The sequence below is a fragment of the Gekko japonicus genome, unplaced genomic scaffold, assembly GCF_001447785.1.
Source record: "Gekko japonicus isolate JY-2015 unplaced genomic scaffold, Gekko_japonicus_V1.1 scaffold1369, whole genome shotgun sequence".
Classification (NCBI taxonomy): Eukaryota; Metazoa; Chordata; class Lepidosauria; order Squamata; family Gekkonidae; genus Gekko; species Gekko japonicus.
In genome coordinates, this window is record NW_015161439.1 from 8,985 (window position 1) to 25,842 (window position 16,858).

The following is a 16,858-nucleotide window of genomic DNA, read 5'->3' on the forward strand; positions in this document are numbered from 1 at the left end:
GGAAGGAGAGCAACAGCAGCACCCCTTACACAATGCTCATTTGGCGTAGTGGTTAAGTGCGCGGACTCTAATCTGGGAGAACCGGGTTTGATTCCCCACTCCTCCACTTGCACCCAATGTTCCCTCTAAGCTGTGGAGTCTTGTGAGCAAAAATTCTACTTTCTGAGCTGCTGGCATTAAAGTTGTGAGCAAACGATTTGGCCACTGCATAAATTAGTTTGCTCTGGGGCCATCCTTCCTGAGCGAAGAAAAGAATCCATGAGCTGGGGGCTAAAAACCTGTGAGCTAGCGCACACTAACTCAGCTTAGAGGGAACACTGCGCACCTGGCTGGATGGCCTTGGGCAAGCCGTAGCTCTGATAAGAGCTGTCCTTGAAAAAAGAGCAGTTTCTGTCAAGAGCTCTCTCAGCCCCACCTACCTCACAGGGTGTCTGTTGTGGGGAGGGGAAGGGAAAGGTGTTTGTAAACTGCTCTGAGACACCTTTGGGTAGTGAAGGGCGGGGTATAAATCCAATCTCTTCTTCTCTTCAGTCTCACGGGCAACACTCCAGCGTGCCCGGCCACACGGGCATCCTCCTGTCAGCAGCACAAATGTTGCCGCTGCACTGCCTCTTGCCAGGCTGCTACAGCAGAGCCAGAAGAGGGTCCGATGCGAGCCAGTGAGGGAGATGGCAGGCTGTTACCTCACCACATCCCCTCTCCTCAAAAACAATGAAAAATAAGCACCAATCCAGGCCACCCTTTTGGGGCCAGGTTTGAGGTGCTGCACTCACCCGTCCCAGGTCCCTCCCTCCCTCCCCAGGAAAACTGCCCACTGCATCGCTGCCTTGACTCAGTAAGAAGCTAGCCCCTGCCTGGAAACATCAGAATGCCAACGGCCAGGTGGGAGTCAGCATTCTGACCCCCTCCTCCCCAGGAATCTGCTCATTGGGTCCCTCCTGGAGTCCAGTGAGCAGCATGCCATGCAGAACACTTGTCGTCGTCCCCCCCCCGGAAACCACTCGCCACATCCACACAGGGATGAAGAGAGAACCTTGGGAAGGAGGGCAGTCAGCCTAGGCCGCAGAATATCAGTCCTCTGGGCTGTATGCTGCACACCTCAGGTTTAAAATACACGAGTATTTTACGGATCGGGCTCTTACATTTTGCATAGAATTCTTAGCACAATAAAAGGAACTGTTACTAATCAGGTGTCTCTAAAGCAATCAAGGAAAAGATCCTTCATACATTTCCATCTAACTTAAAAAAAAAAGACTATCAGTTCTCCAACAGGCAAAGGATGTAGTTCACTGAGTCTACTGCCCTTTTCAGACAATCTGAAGGAAACAATTTAGGGAGTCAGAGCAAGACTGCAGCAACCAGTTCTGCCCAACCTAAGCACTCACTGGAATGCATCATACAGTGTACCCATTAGGGAGTGTGCCCCCTAAGGAAGATCAACGTACAAATGTACAGTTTTACACGTGGAGCTGCCCCTGAGGAGGACTACTCAGAAGCTGCCAATAGTCCAAATGAAGAAGCCTGTGTATTAGCTGGGATACCAGTATGATGGCAGCATTACAACAATTCACAAAACCAAACAGGGACCCACGGTAAGTAGGAAAACCAACATACAACAAATACCATGCACAGATGATTATCACATATCATACATAATTTTATATTATTTGACAAATATTTTTACAATGATTTCTTCATATATAATTAATCATCTGAATCACAATTCACATGTTATAAAGAGACTTTAAGGAGTCCTCCCTTTTGAAACTTTTATTTAACAGAGGAGGACTATTATTAATTATAAGATTGTACAATATCTTTTGAGATTCTATGGGGGTGATATTTGATATTTTTGATATCTCTTGTATTGTGAATTGTGATTCAGATGATTACTTATATATGAAGAAATTATTGTAAAAATATTTTTCAAATAATATAAAATTATGTAAGATATGTTATAATCATCTGTGCACGGTATTTGTTGTATGTTGGTAGCATTACAACAGCAGCACTAACAACCTATACAAGGTGCTGTTTTTGACTTTTACAGACTGGGTCCCATATACTTGATGGACTGTCTCTCCCTATATGAACATGCATAGACCTTAAGATTCTCACAATAAAGTTTTCTCATTTCTCCCCCCCCCCCCCCAAGGAAGTTAGATCTCCAATTGGCAGAGAAAGAATGTTCTTGTGGTGGATGGCTGGGTGGGGTGGAAATTTCTTTTATCAAGAATTTCTTGATCTCCCATAAAGATACTTTTGCTGTTTATTTCTATTCAAGGACAGAGGAAGGCTTATCAGAATACTAGTGATTAAGTGCCTGCAAGAGCAGTTCCTCAGCTATTACTCCAAGGACTTTTATTCTGAAGCTGTTAACAAAACTGCATACTTTCATCTCTGTAAAATAAGCATCAGACCTCTGAAGAATGCGGTCCGGTCAGTGGCCAAAGAAAGACTGAAACTAACAACAGACAGTACCTTTAGGGCCATTAACTGGTCAGCCCACATTTCAATGGTGGGAAGGAGGTGCTCAAATCCACAGTCCTGATCATTCTCTTTGGTGCCACTTCGGGGCAACCCTTTACTCTGCTTATATATCACCAAGGGAGCTCTTCTTGGGCTTCTTAGAACAGAGTCAATGCTGGACAACAGCTGTCAAGAGATATTGTCTGAGAATAACGTTCTGACAAACACCATTTTTTGTTTCTGTAGACACCCAAAATAGTTTAAATGACAATTCAAATTGGTGTGTGCTTACTGGCCAATCAGACCCAAGTGTTTTCTTGAGTGAAATGCACTTTCCAGATACTAAAAAAACCCTATTAATAGTGAAATATCTATTTCTGTATCTTTCACTATACAAAAGGACTACTTCCTTTAGTATGTTTTGTTTTTCAAAATACAGTTCACCCTGTCTTGTAGGGATTTGAGTTTTAATAAACTGAAAACACAACAGAGCCTGACTTATGCACTTTTGTCCCACTAATTTCACTGGGTGATACTTAAACCACACCTACTGAAGTCAACAAGGCTTAAAAGTGTTTAACTTTGGCTCAATCAGGCCCAGCGGACTACTGAACTATTGGCAAGCCAGCTTCTTCCCACCCACAGCTTCCTTCCCCAAATGCACTTTCCTTTCAGTTCGTTCTTCCTGTGTCAGTTGATAATGAAAAGATAGCTGCCTCAATCGACTTTCATATCACAGTAAGTAAATAGACACTTAACTTTTAACTTGGTTAATACATTGGATACACACTGCACTGCAGAGTCTCTCTCGACAGGACAGAGGATGAAGGACGAGCACTTTATAATGCAAACTTTCACACCAATCATTTTTGCACTCCAGTCTCTCCAGGTAGTTCCATTTGCTACCTGGCTGGCTCAGTGCAGACACAGCAAACAATCCAAAGCTTTATTCTTTTTGTGTAACAGATACAAACAAGAAGGGGAACCTGCGATACTCGCGGGGGCGGGGAGCTCCACGTAGAGGAGAAGGAAGCAGCCACGGGTGAGCCTTCTCCCCTGCCGCTTCCCCACCAAGCCTTCTCCCTCCTCCTCCCCGGCACTGAGGCCTGAGCTCGGCCCACCAAGCCTTCTCCTTCCTTTCTTCCCCACCCCGCAGCAGCGGCAAGGCCTGAGCGGCTCACAGTCGCTGGACCGCCAAGCCTTCTCCCGCCCCGGCGGCGGGACAGTTGCTGGGGCGTTCTCTGTGCATGTGCAGGGAAAGCTCTTGTACTTTGGGGGGGGGGGATTTAAATATCCCCGGTATACTTTTTTCAACTTTTTAGATTTTTCTGCACATCTGGGGATTGCCCCGAATGTGCAGGAAAATCTCTTTGCCCCCTAGGTGCCTCCGATGTGCGGATTTAGATATCCACATGCAAGGGGGAACCTTGGCTATTAGATATATAGATATGGTTAACTGCCAGGCTTGCACATCACCACTGTTGCCAATCTCTTACTTCAGTTTAGTTAAGACATCTAAATTCAGGCACCTCCACCAACTGAGGTTTGTTTCTTTCCCAATAACTGGGATTCTTAGTCATGATTTCATGCTGTAAGACTTCTGCCTTAAGTCTTGGCATCCGACACAGTGTGTATGTGAGAGTGATACAAACCTGCTTAATTGCCAAACATAAATAAACTCCTGTTTGTTGAGGATGACGGAGCAACAGTCTTGTGTGCTCCAAAGTGTCCCCCCGTTTTTAGAGGGGGGGTGGAGCACAGGCCTGTAGCCAGGATTTTGTCATTTGGGGGGACCTTTAAATAAGTCAGGGGGCACGGACATCAGAAAATTATAAATACAATTTTTTAAAACTCACTTTTGCAGCATTCACACTCTGCCTGCCTATGCTTGGGGAAGGGGCAGCGGTGGGGAGTCCTCCAGGTGGCCCAGAGTGTCATCTAGGTGGCCCACAGAGCTGGGGGACCTGGGGGCTAGATGGAAGTCAGGGGGCCGTGGCAGGGAGTCGGGGGGCCAGGCCCCGAAATGCCCCACTGTAGCTATGGGCCTGGTGGAGCAGCACAGAAAATACTGCATAGGTATCTAGCAGCTAGAAGCTTTCATGAGTCAGCTGAAATAAAGAATATTATGAACCCCAAGAATAAGTTTTCTTTGCCAAATGTGATTATTGTAGGTACTGGGGCAGAAAATACAATAAATGCCATGTATTTCTTACTGTATGCTGAAAGGCAAAGGACTGAGGATTTTTAAAAAATCCATCTTTTCAGTTCTAAATTAAGGGTGTAATTTCACTGCATACTTTTGACTTTAAATGCAATCACCATCTGCCTACTTGAAAATATCTTCTACAGGTTTCTTGCAACTGGTCTCCTCCTGTAGTACTCTTAGACTCTTTGTTTTCTTTCAGAGTTTCTTCATCACTCTCACATGACCTACATGGCAGACAAAGAACACCCCCCCATTATTCCATAAACAAAAAAAAAATCAATTCAAGTATCATTTATAAACTAGATCCAGAGGGGGGCGGGTTTTTTGGGGGGGGAGAAGGGGTCTATGCAACATGCACACACTGCTTCTTCGTCCAGGATATGGTATGACTACAACTCTTCCACATTCCTATACGACCCTTGAGTAATGGTTACCCTAAAAGGAGCATGAAAGCATTGTGCTCTGTTCCTTCCAAACACCTCTCCTAGCATAAAATGAGCATGTGTGCTCTACATAGCACAGAGGCAGTCTCTCCTATTCCTAGTAGAAGCAAACAGACCAAACATCTGTGGCCAGTGATGGGCTCTATGCCAGGCTGTGGAAGATGCCCCATCACGCTGGATGTTGATACCAGCACATCATAATTTGGGCGCTAAGCAGATGTGAAACACACTACTTAAATTCACTTGAACGACAGTCTTCAGCCACTCTTAGATTTACATATCTTCTAGATTGGTAATGTGTGGAAGCAGAAACTAAAAATGATTAAGACAACTATGATGAGAAGGAGGTCCTGTCTCCTTTCAGCTCCTTTTTCCTGCCACTTTGCATAGATGGTTGAGGCTGCATAGCTACAACTACCCACAATACCTGGGGACAGTACCAAGACATAATACTGACCAATTGTGCCTCCAAACACACCTTTCTTCTGCCATATCCCAAAGTCAGAGGCATGAAGACGACTTGGCTGGCTCTATTCTCTGCCTTTCTGCTAGTCAACCTGTTTCCAGTCTTCGGAACAAATCTAACTAAATGATTCCTATTTTCTTTACAGAGCTTCAAAACCATACATTAATTTCGGATGATCCAAGAAAAGCATAGTTACTTGACATTCTTCAGTGTTTTCTCCAACTTCTTTACTTGACGTTTGTAAAATTTTAACTCTTGCTCAGTTGGTCTATAAAGTAAAGTAGTATTTTCAGAATATGAGAAATAGGAAAGTTAACGGAAGATGTTCCTTTTCTTAGTAAAGAGTAATATAGCATGCATGAAAAGTTAGATATCTCATCCCTGCTTGGTTCACTGGCTATGAAAGCCCTCCAGTCCTGGCTGAAGAGGCTTACACATTCACTCAGCAATGGGAAATAATACTGGGAAAGGGGGGAATACAATATGTTTGTTTTATTGTAAACACTTAGAGCAATAAGAAGAGGCAGTAGACAAACTCACCTGATTTCCAACTCTTTCTTGAGATTTTTATTTTCACGTGATAACTCTTCGTTTCTGGCCTGTGTCTCAATTATTTGATTCTGGAAATACTTCAAAGATTATTATAAATATTATACTATTTATAATAGTTTCAAACCTTCTCTCCCTGGCCCTCACAACAACCCTAAATAGATTATTAGTGAACATGCTACACTGGGAGAAGGAAACTGTTAACAGCCTTTTACTCAGGGAATCAACAGGAGAACCGCGATTTGAACAAACCTTTCCAAGAATGAGAAAGCACAGACGGAAAATCAAACGTCTGACCTCTTTCCTAATATTTAAAGTTAATAAATCAACTTGATATACAGAAAAATCCTGTCCTTTATCAAGACTTGCTGCCTAAGTAATATCCCTGCAGCTGAATAAATACCTGGACACCTGTAGCATAAACAACACATCTAAAACAGAGATATTTAAGTGTGAGGGGTAAAAATACTTCACCCACTGAAAGGCTGCCAGAGTGCATCAAAAGCTCACAAGAACTCTTATTTCTGCAAAAGCCCAGATTGTATCTCTTCAGAAGGGAAGCCTTCCAGCAAAACTGCCTCCCTTGTACTCATCAGAGTGGGAAGGCAAAAAATCTGTCGCACACTTCCCAGGTGAACAAATGGTGAGCTGAAAGCCCTTTGACCTCATACACACAAGGTGCTTTCCCATTTTAGATGCATAGAAGGTTGGGGTAGATTTCCCCTCCTCTTTCCATCAACAAAAGCCTGTTCAATTATTAGTAGCATGGTATAAAAGGTAAAGGTTCCCTTGCTCGAAAGCCAGTCGAGTCCGACTCTAGGGTTGCGGTGCTCATCTCCGTTTCAAAGCCGAAGAGCCAGCGCTGTCCAAGGACGTTTCCATGGTCATGTGGCCGGCATGATTAAACACCAAGGCGCACGGAACGCTGTTACCTTCCCACCAAAGTGGTACCTATTTATCTACTTGCAATTTCTTGCTTTCGAACTGCTAGGTTGGCAGGAGCTGAAGTCCTAGATTCTTTTTCCCCCCCCCCCCCCACGATGAACACAGCAAGGTGACAACCTGTAGGGCCACTCCTAAACTCTGATAAGCTTGTTCTTGAACGTTGAGGGGGAGCAATCACCACCAACTCAAAGGTTGGCTGCCATTTCCAGACCTGCACTCATGATTCTCTGCTAGTGTCTTACCATGAGCAAAACTCTGTAATTAGCAGTAGCATCTACATTCAAGAACTCATCCTTGTCTTTTCCTCCTCCATGGGTATGACCTGTCTCCTTCTTATATTTCCTATGAAGGAAACAAAGTTAAACCACACCTGTTCAACGAAAAATCATGGAAACACGAAACTAAACAGAGTTAGATTTTTGTGTGACTTACTAAGCACCATCATGCCTTTAGCAGGACATTTGTAACTGAGAGACGGGGGTCTGCAAATGTTTGGCCAGCGGCAGTGCTTTTCTGTGGCATCAAGAATGTCCCCCAGTGCAAGATTCTCTTGTAATAGTAAGAAAGCCTCTTGTGTTAGTGGAAGGCTCCCTGCACCAGAGAAAAGGACCACTGGCAGCAGAACAGCACTACTCATCCCTCCACTTGCCTACCTTAGTTCTTTCTTCATTTGGTTGATCTGTGATTCGTAGTAGTCAATTAGACTAAAAATCCTAGAGAGAAACAAAAGGTAGAAGTACCAAACATGCCACCACAGCCAATATAAATTACGAGCACCAAAGAAAGAGTGGGTGTGTATATGCATACAAACACTAAACCATTCATACAGTTCAATTCTACTTTGTTCACATGGAGAATCTTGAATGCATTCAACTTAATACATGTAGCACATCATATCGATATCTGCAGGGGTCACTTCCTGCAGGAGTGCACAGGAGCGGAGCTCCAGCAGTAAGGAGCTCAGGGGGCGGGCACATGCAACAAGCCCCACCCCCTGCTCCCAGCAGCCCTCAGTTGGGCCAGAAGAAGCAAGAAGCAGCCAGGTAAGTTGCAGAGCCCCCCCCCGCCTTCAGGTACAAGCTCTCCCTCCTCTGTGAGGGCAGATCTGTGCATCCCCCCCCCCAATAGCTAGCAATCCAAAACAGTCCAGTGGAGCCTGAGCGGTGGCTGCTGCCTTCTGACACACTTCTGGTGATGTCAGGGGGTGTGGCATATGCAAACAAGTTATGCTAATGAGTTATGCTAATGAGCTCCTGCACCTCTTTTTCTACAAAATGACCCCTGGATATCTGATTATTTTAAATGGTCTCTTGTGAATCCTATTCAGGCGCTTGCAATTATCCTGTTACTTAAAAATAAGCACAGTCTGTTTATCTCCCAGAGCAAACATTCTCTCAGTTGTTGTCTTCAGACCCTTTATACGGCGTTAATTGTGACAAACCAGCCAAGAATTCACAAACTGGAGGCATGGGAGGGAATACACAGCAACCTCTTGCCTCCTGTGCAAAGACCATTAGCAATCAAGCCCTGCGTGCTAACAGGTACACTGTCTCCAAGCCCAATTCTCCTCCCCATCCCATGTGGGCTTTAGAGGGCTCAGCCTCCCTTGAGAGATTAGGGCTCAGAGGTGAATATATAACACTGTCAGGTCGCCCATCAATCAACGAGTCGCTCCTCTGTTAAGAGGGAACTTTATTGAAAGGATGATTCACTAACAAGGTTTCTGATTAGAATAACATTGAGTGGACGTACAGGTCATATGAAAAGAATTCAAACAACCCTTGGACCAATGGGTCAGATTCCCACCAGGGAGAAATAAGCGCCAAAGGGCTGGGAACCCGAACGGTCCATGTAACCAAAACATTCCCGTTCCCAGGCTGTTAGCAAAAGTTGAGTCCAAGCAAACTAAAGCAAAACGTCTTATCTTCCCACCTGTCCTTGAAGTGTTGTGCGTTTCTCTAACAAGCTGTTTCGTGCGAGCCGGCGCCTAGGTTGCTAGGTAACTACTATAAACACATGAAGCCCATTACAGAAAGCAAAGCATGATTAATTAGGAACCTATAGGTCAGGCATCTATATGCCTGATGCTAATATGACAGCTTGCTGACAAACACATGCCAAGCATTTAAAAAAAGCTTACTAGTTTAGCATCAATACTTTCCCCAGAGTTGTCTCAAACCACAGATTAGCTTCTTACCGGGCATAAGAAGCAGTTTAAACCATATGCAACATCACTTAGAAGTCCAAAGCCAGAGAAATGGAAACCCTGCAGTAATTGCCATAGTCACCCCAGGATCAAACACCAGCAGGTGTCTGCATGGACCTGAAATGAAGCCATTTGCTCCCTTTTGCTGCCACCCAGTGTGCAAGGTGTGCCATTCCCATTCTCCTCTATTAACTTAATTCCAAGCATTATTCAATAAAGATTTCTATAGCTTTGAGGAATATTTTTAAATAGGATTCCAAGATTGTCTCAATGTACTTACAGCCTGATATCACTGGTGCAAAAAAGAGACACTTCCCTTCCCCCTTTCTCCGGGCCACGGCTTCCCGCAAGCAGGAGAAAGGGGGAGAGATTGCCCCGGAAGAGGCTTCCCTTCTCCCTTTCCCCTGGCCACAGTGCTCCCCACTGTTTCAAAGGGGGGGAAGCAAAACCAGAGGATTAAATATGGCGGTCAAGTGCCTCCCAGGGGGCACTTCACCCCCTCTTTGGTGTAGTGGTTAAGTGTGAGGACTCTAATCTGGGAGAACTGGGTTTGATTCCCCACTCCTCCACTTGCACCTGCTGGATGAACTTGGGCAAGCCATAGTTCTCTCAGCTGCTCTCTCAAGGGCAGTTCTCAAAAGAGAGCTCTCTCAGCCCCACCTGCCTCACAGGGTGTCTGTTGCGGGGAGGAGGAGGGAAAAGAATTTGTAAGCCGCTCTGAGACTCCAAGTAAAGGGCGGGGTATAAATCCAATCTCTTCTTCTTCCTTTCCGCTGACCCAGCTGTCTTCGGCTCTCTCTTGCAGCCCGTTTAAAGGGGTGGTGTGAGGGAAGCCGAAACAGCTGAGCCTGCAGAGAAAGAATGAACAGCCCTCAAGGGCCAAACCAAACAAGCTGAAGTTTGGTAAATGTTTGGGGAGCGCATCTTCCCCAAACATCAGTTCCTGAGCCCTGAACCAGTTCAAGCTTGGCCCGAATTTTGGTTTATAAGCCAGTTCGTGCCCATCCCTAGTCAGCATCCTGTTCTTCACTATCAGTTTCTTTCTGGCCTATTTAAGCAGTAGCACTTTACGCTTGGCTGCCATATGTGAATGTGGGACCAACTACCGTTTTCTAAACCATTTTGCTATTATTGAAAAAATTTTTAACAAAAACTTCTAAAGATCATAAATCTGAAAAATCATGTTACAGTGTTTCCCCATTCCTAAATAGGATTAGTAATAATTCCCCTCTTTAAACTTCCTTACTTATGTATGGTGCACTTACGATCACACTCAAACGTTACTAATGATTTGCAAGCTTCACGGTGATGTAAGACTCTGCAGTAACTCTCAGATGCAATAAGTCCGTTTATGGATTTTATTAGCAATCAGGAAAGTTGCAGGTGAATCAAAGGCTTTGACAGTAATGGCAGATAATACAAGTTGAGCTCTTACGAGAACTTTGGTGCAGCCTACATTCATACGTCATGGTTACATGTGACAGAGACAGGTTAATAAAGTACAATTAATATTGTGAGAATGTTTATCAAACAGACTTCCTGCCTGGCCAAAAGACATCATGAGAATGCGAACAATCTTCTGGCCATTGTGGAGGAGGATTTCATTGAAGTGTACCAAGCGCACTATCTACAATAGACAACCAAGCCTGTTTCAACTACTCCCCATCCTGGGAAAGTCAGAGGAGGACTTTACAGTATAGTTGATTCATAGCTAGCAGGTGTTACAATCAGCTTGGGAACAAGAAGCCAGTGTGAGAATACAAAGATAAAGCATTTGGGATAATATGCAAGCAAGCAGGGCATTAAGCTAGGTACATCAGAACACCAGTGAGTATCCAGACTGACCCCAAACAATCATAGGTCCGATTCTGACAGGTGATTTGCAAACCCTTAAATATCCACTTCTGTCTCTCATTCAGAGACAGCCTGAGGACAGACAACTGTTAGAGCTTGCATTACTACAGATAACTCCCTGCAATAAAAGAGTGTGTGTACTCTGTGAAAGCAGCCAAAAACAGTCATGAAGACTGTGAAGGAATCCCTGCACACTGAGGTAGCCCCTCAGGCATGTAAGAATGTAATGGTTTGGCAAACACACACACACACACTGCACATGAAACGCTGGTAGCAGAAAGCAGCACACTGTAGAAAGCCTTTAGCTGTCTGTTTACCAGCTTCTCTTCAGCCTAGGGCCCAAATGGAGAGAGAATTGGCTCGGGAGGACACCATCCCCAGGCCTGTGTCTCCAAGCTAATTCCCTAGCCCCAATAAGATCCCATAAACTAAGAAGGCCCTCTTTCATAGATTAAGGTCATTTCCTGGCTTCCTTGAAATTTCTTAGAAATTCTCCCCTACCCCCAATCTTTGCAGGATCCTCTTAAGATAGCAAGAGGCAAAAATGGCAAAATTTCCTTTTTGCCCTACCCCTTTTTGTCTCCCTCTGAAATTTCTACACAGGACCCCACTTGCCTATATTTCTCTTGTAATATACCAGTGACACGCCCCTCTCCAAGGATGACTGCGGGTTGCAAAGCGCTGCCTCTCCAGGTGCCCATCATCACACAGTGCAAATCTGGGCCACCTGTTTACCATGGTTGCCAGAATGCTGCTCAGAGGACATAACATTTTAACCCACATTGTTTAGGGACAGCATCACTGACTTGTTTTGTAAACACTTTGGTACAGCCAGATCACATGGTCAACAGCTGCAAGTATATAGCAGTGGGACCAGTCATACTGCTACAGATGTCTGGGAGAACGGTGGGCTTCATGAATGTTTTAGAAGAAGAAGAAGAAGAGAAGAGATTGGATTTATACCCCGCCCTTCACTTGGAGTCTCAGAGCGGCTTACAAACTCCTTTCCCTTCCCCTCCCCACAACAGGCACCCTGTGAGGTGGGTGGGGCTGAGAGAACTCTGACACAAACTGCTCTTTTTCAAGGACAGCTGTGCCAGAGCTTGTGTTTTGTAAACACTTTGGTACAGCCAGATCACATGGTCAACAGCTGACAGCTGCAAGTATATAGCAGTGGGACCAGTCATACTGCTACAGATGTCTGGGAGAATGGTGGGCTTCATGAATGTTTTAAATAAAACAATCCAAAATTACAACCCTGGAAGACTTAAATTCCTAGGCAACTCTCAGCATTACAATAAAAATTTGCAAGCTAAATAAATATATCTGAGATTTACATAAAACTGCCATGCTCCTGTAACTGTACACCTCTCAAAAAAAAATGATGCACAAGCACTTACTGCTGATCCAAATGAGTTCTTGGAGCCTTTTTGCAAAACTGGTGGAACATTTTTTTCTGTGTAGCAATACGGTGCTGCTCTTCTATGCCCGTCTTACAGAGTTCCTTCTGCAAACGGGCAATAGTCTCTTCTTGTTCTTTCAGCTTCTCTGCCTGCTGACGGTACTTTGCCTGCAAGCCGAAAGGAAAGAAGTCACAGAAGGCAGGTCAGTTCTAGAAAGTGAAGTGATGACACACCAATCAATGCATTTTGTCAATTTCATGGGCTTTTCACTATTTTCTAGAAGGAGGTATAGGGTGTGGGTGAGGACAGATAGCTTACTTTCTCTTGCAATTACATTAAATATATTAAGATGGATAGCTGTGTTAGTCTGTCTGTAGCAGGAGAAAAGAGCAAGAGTCCAGTAGCACCTTGAAGACTAACAAAATTCATGGCAGGGGAGGAGCTTCCGTGAGTCACTGCTCATGTCTTTGGAAGTTTTGAAGAAGTGAGCAGTCACTCACAAAAGCTCAATCCCTGCCACAAATTTTGTTAATTACATTTAAAGTTTATCATTAGCAGGGGCATAAAAATCCATCTACAGCATACTACTGTATCAATTTCTTGCTGCAAATACCTGTGAAGACTGCTGATCTTTCTGAAGCTCTTTGACTTGAGTCTGCTGCTCACAAACTTTAGCTATGGACTCATCTTCCAACTGGCATATCTTGGATTTGATATTCTCCACGATGATGTCTAAATCATTGGCTCGCTGCTCCTGGCGAGAAGCCCGACTTCGCTCCATGCGTATTTCATCTCTTATTTTTTAAAAAAGAAAGGTGTTCCCTTCAGTAAAAGCAAGCCCACTAACCCAGTGTGAAATTAACTCAAAATCAAGTAGCATACTGATCACAACAGGCAAATGTTTCCTTCCGGTCTGGTTGGTGTTCATGTACATTATCCTGAGCAAAGCATCATATTCTGCCATATCCAGGAAGACTAGCTTCTTCTTATGCCAAGGTAGCTAGGGCAAGCGGCATACCAGTTCCTTCTATGACATGGGCATCTAGGTCAATAACTCCTTTGAGGCAGTAGGAAGACAGTGCCAACAGCTCCCAAAATGCCAAAGTAAAACAAGAGAATGATCCAGCCAAGCCATACGCCAGACAGAGTAGCTACAAACAAGGGCTGGTGAAACTTACTGCATTCAATGCAGCATAAGAATTGCTGCGAGAATCAGGGCATGGTTATCTAGCCAAATATTTTGCTTGTTTTCAATTGTGCCAACCAGACGCCTCTGACACACAGCTAGTATTCTAAAATGGGAACCTAACAAGAATGGAAGGGCTATGATTAGAAACAAGCAAGCATAAAGGTAGCTTCCTTTCAACCTCCGTTTTAATTTTCAGAACTTTTCAAGTTTAATTGGATACTACAGAATAATTCCTCATTACTCCATTTACCTAAGCTGGCGATTGTCTTCTATCAGGCCACGGACAATTTTTCGTTGCCGCTCTGTCTCTTCCAGCAGTGTTTTCAACGCATGCCGTATGGCTTTTGAAGAGTTCCTGTCCATCACAATAATATCTACACACAGAGAGAGAAGAGATGCTCATTAAAAACACATTGCAGTTACAACACTCACGGTACAAGTAGCTGGTATAAAAGATTACACAATAACAGTAAACATAATTTGCCTATAAATATTGCTAAGAGCCCTGCTGGATCATACCTGTGGTCCATCTAGTCCGGCTTTCTGTTCCCACAATGGCTAACCAGATGTGCCACGAAACCTACAAGCAGGACAAAAAGCCAGCAACTGTCTGTCTCCTCCCCCCAACAACTAGTATTCAGTAGCATAATACCTCTAAACATTTAACCATCAAGCTAATAGCAATTGATAGACCTTTCTTCCATTAACATAATGGAAAGGTAAAGGTTCCCTTGCTCGAAAGCCAGTCGAGTCCGATTCTAGGGTTGCGGTGCTCATCTCCGTTTCCAAGCCGAAGAGCCAGCGCTGTCCGAAGATGTTTCCGTGGTCATGTGGCCGGCATGACTAAACACCTAGGCGCACGGAACGCTGTTACCTTCCCACCGAAGTGGTACCTATTTATTTACTTGCAATTTCTTGCTTTCGAAGTCTTAAAAGCTCTTAAAAGCCCTCGTTCGGAAAGGGGTGCAATCCCTTAATCTGGTTGCCCTTTTTTGCCTATTTTCTAGCTATTTGACGTGGAGTTATCAGAACTACCCACAGTATTCCAAATGTGACTGCACCACTGTTTAAGTGCGTTACAGTGCTAGCAGTTTTATTCTCAGTCCCTTTTTAATAACCCCTTAGTTTGGAGTCTGCTAATTTCCTCAGCTGATTTAAACAGAAAAACCACTGTGATCATAATTTATGACCCCTTTTACCTATGTCAGCCAGCAGGAGGCATACTTGATCACACTGATTTTCTACAGATACTACAGTTTAACACTAAGGAGGGATACAAGCTCCCACCGCTCAGCTGTTTGGTTTAAACAAATGGGAGCCATTTAAATCACTGCTTTCTGCTCCCTGTGAAAAGCTGCAGGGAACAGAAAGCAGGGGTTTAAATGGCTCCCAGCCTAGGACTGGCTGGGGCTAGTAGCCAAGAAAGCCCCTTTAAACATTAGCTGCTGGATCAGTTTGCTCCATGCAGCACAACTCTTTGAATGGGCTTTCATGGGCCATGATAGCTGTCCAAGAAAGGCCCTTTGAACAGCTGATCCATGTGGCTCAGCTGTTTTAAGGGGCTTTCTTTGACATACTGCCCAAGAAAGTCCCCTTAAACTGCTGAGCTGCACAGAGCAAACTGCTCCACATGGATCAGCTGTTTAAAGGGGTTTTCTTGGGTTCAGTTTCAAGCCATTTAAAGCAAACAGCTGAGCAACAGAGCTCCGCTCAGCTGTTTGGTTTAAATGGCTTGGAGCTATTTAAGCCCCTGCCTTCTGCTCTCTGTCAAAAGTGGCAGGGAGTAGACAGCAAAGGTCACAAACCCACACAAACTGGTTGGTTCACAAGTCAACCTCCTGGTTTGTATAGGTTCGTGGTTCAGCCACTAACCAAACCACAACAATGCGGATCGTGTCCATCCCTATTTAACACAGTAGTCTACCAGGTTACCACGTATAATTTCCAACATCAATACAGTGGTGTTAGATACACTTTGCTTACAGCACTACAATATTTAGAATCTGTGAGAAATGAAAATACACATCTTCAAGCAATTCTATTTAGGAGAGTCATCATTTTTCTTCTTAAAAATAGCATTTTGTTACCTGACGCATTTCTACTGCTTCCAGGTTTAGCAAGGCACACAGGTCTTAAACCATGTTGCCTTAGTACCTTGTTTAGATTTTCCCATTCTTCTTCTTCCTACATTCATGATGAAAACAGAAAAGAAAAGGCTATCAGTGTCACACAGTGGCACTGTGTACTGTATTTTTAGCATGTCCACCAGTGCAGGTTTCTAAAATTCCCTCCGTTTATTTATTTTTTTAAAATCATCTTTATTGATTTTCATATGACATACAGAACATAAAGCGAAAATACAGCGTAATTCAGTGCCTACAAGTAAAAAACCTTTGGTAAATGAAGATACTAACCTACAGGGTTAGCCATTTAAGAAAGAGAGGGTTGGGTTTATTTAATGTGCCACTAACATCAATTGTCAAAATATATATGCCGGTAAATATGCAAGGACTTCCAGTGAAAAACAACAGCAGTCATTCACTTAACACTAGAGAAAAAACGCAGTTTCTCTGCCAGGCCGTTCTTAAAGGTAAACACTCCCAGTCGAAGATGTACCAGTTACACAAATTTTTCGGTAATCTTTTCTCAAGACTGGACTTCTATTGAAGTCATGCCTACAAACTCAATTCCCAGCACTGAAAGCTCCCAACTCTGGCACAGCGTCAATCTCTCCAGTTTGTGTAACTGGTACATCTTCGACTGTTTTGTTTGTATTTTGGACTACAAATATATCTACAAGCAAGAATCTTGTGTTGATCTTTTGTTTGGAAGCAGAAGGAGTCAGACGGCCAAACTGGGAGTGTTTACCTTTAAGAACGGCCTGGCAGAGAAATTGCATTTTTTCTCTCCAGTGTTAAGTGAATGACTATCCCAAAAAATATATATGCCAGCAAGCACAGCACAGTGATAGAATAAGAGCCTCAAAAATGTCACATTCGTTTTCAGATGCATTTGGTTCAATCCACATTGACAAGGAAAAAACCCCTCAAACTCCTCCTACATGGTCATGGTTTCTTGCTCTTTTGTACAACTGCAAAAAAACAAATGGTGCTATACAGTTCACTATT

The 16,858-nt window shown here is 43.9% G+C and overlaps 1 protein-coding gene across 1 annotated transcript in view; it reads right to left on the reverse strand.

Annotated features, from left to right (window-relative positions):
* The window catches only part of CEP70 (centrosomal protein 70kDa), a 30,154-nt gene that overhangs the window by 7,511 nt on the left and 5,785 nt on the right, over positions 1 to 16,858 (reverse strand). Inside the window, exons 4-13 of the mRNA XM_015429014.1 lie at positions 15,818 to 15,914; positions 13,981 to 14,104; positions 13,155 to 13,335; positions 12,539 to 12,708; positions 7,732 to 7,791; positions 7,321 to 7,420; positions 6,125 to 6,213; positions 5,781 to 5,852; positions 4,800 to 4,899; positions 2,482 to 2,655 (exon numbers count right to left, since the gene is read on the reverse strand). Coding sequence (XP_015284500.1) covers positions 2,482 to 2,655; positions 4,800 to 4,899; positions 5,781 to 5,852; positions 6,125 to 6,213; positions 7,321 to 7,420; positions 7,732 to 7,791; positions 12,539 to 12,708; positions 13,155 to 13,335; positions 13,981 to 14,104; positions 15,818 to 15,914 — 1,167 coding nt within the window. The remainder of the gene's footprint in view (positions 1 to 2,481; positions 2,656 to 4,799; positions 4,900 to 5,780; positions 5,853 to 6,124; positions 6,214 to 7,320; positions 7,421 to 7,731; positions 7,792 to 12,538; positions 12,709 to 13,154; positions 13,336 to 13,980; positions 14,105 to 15,817; positions 15,915 to 16,858) is intronic.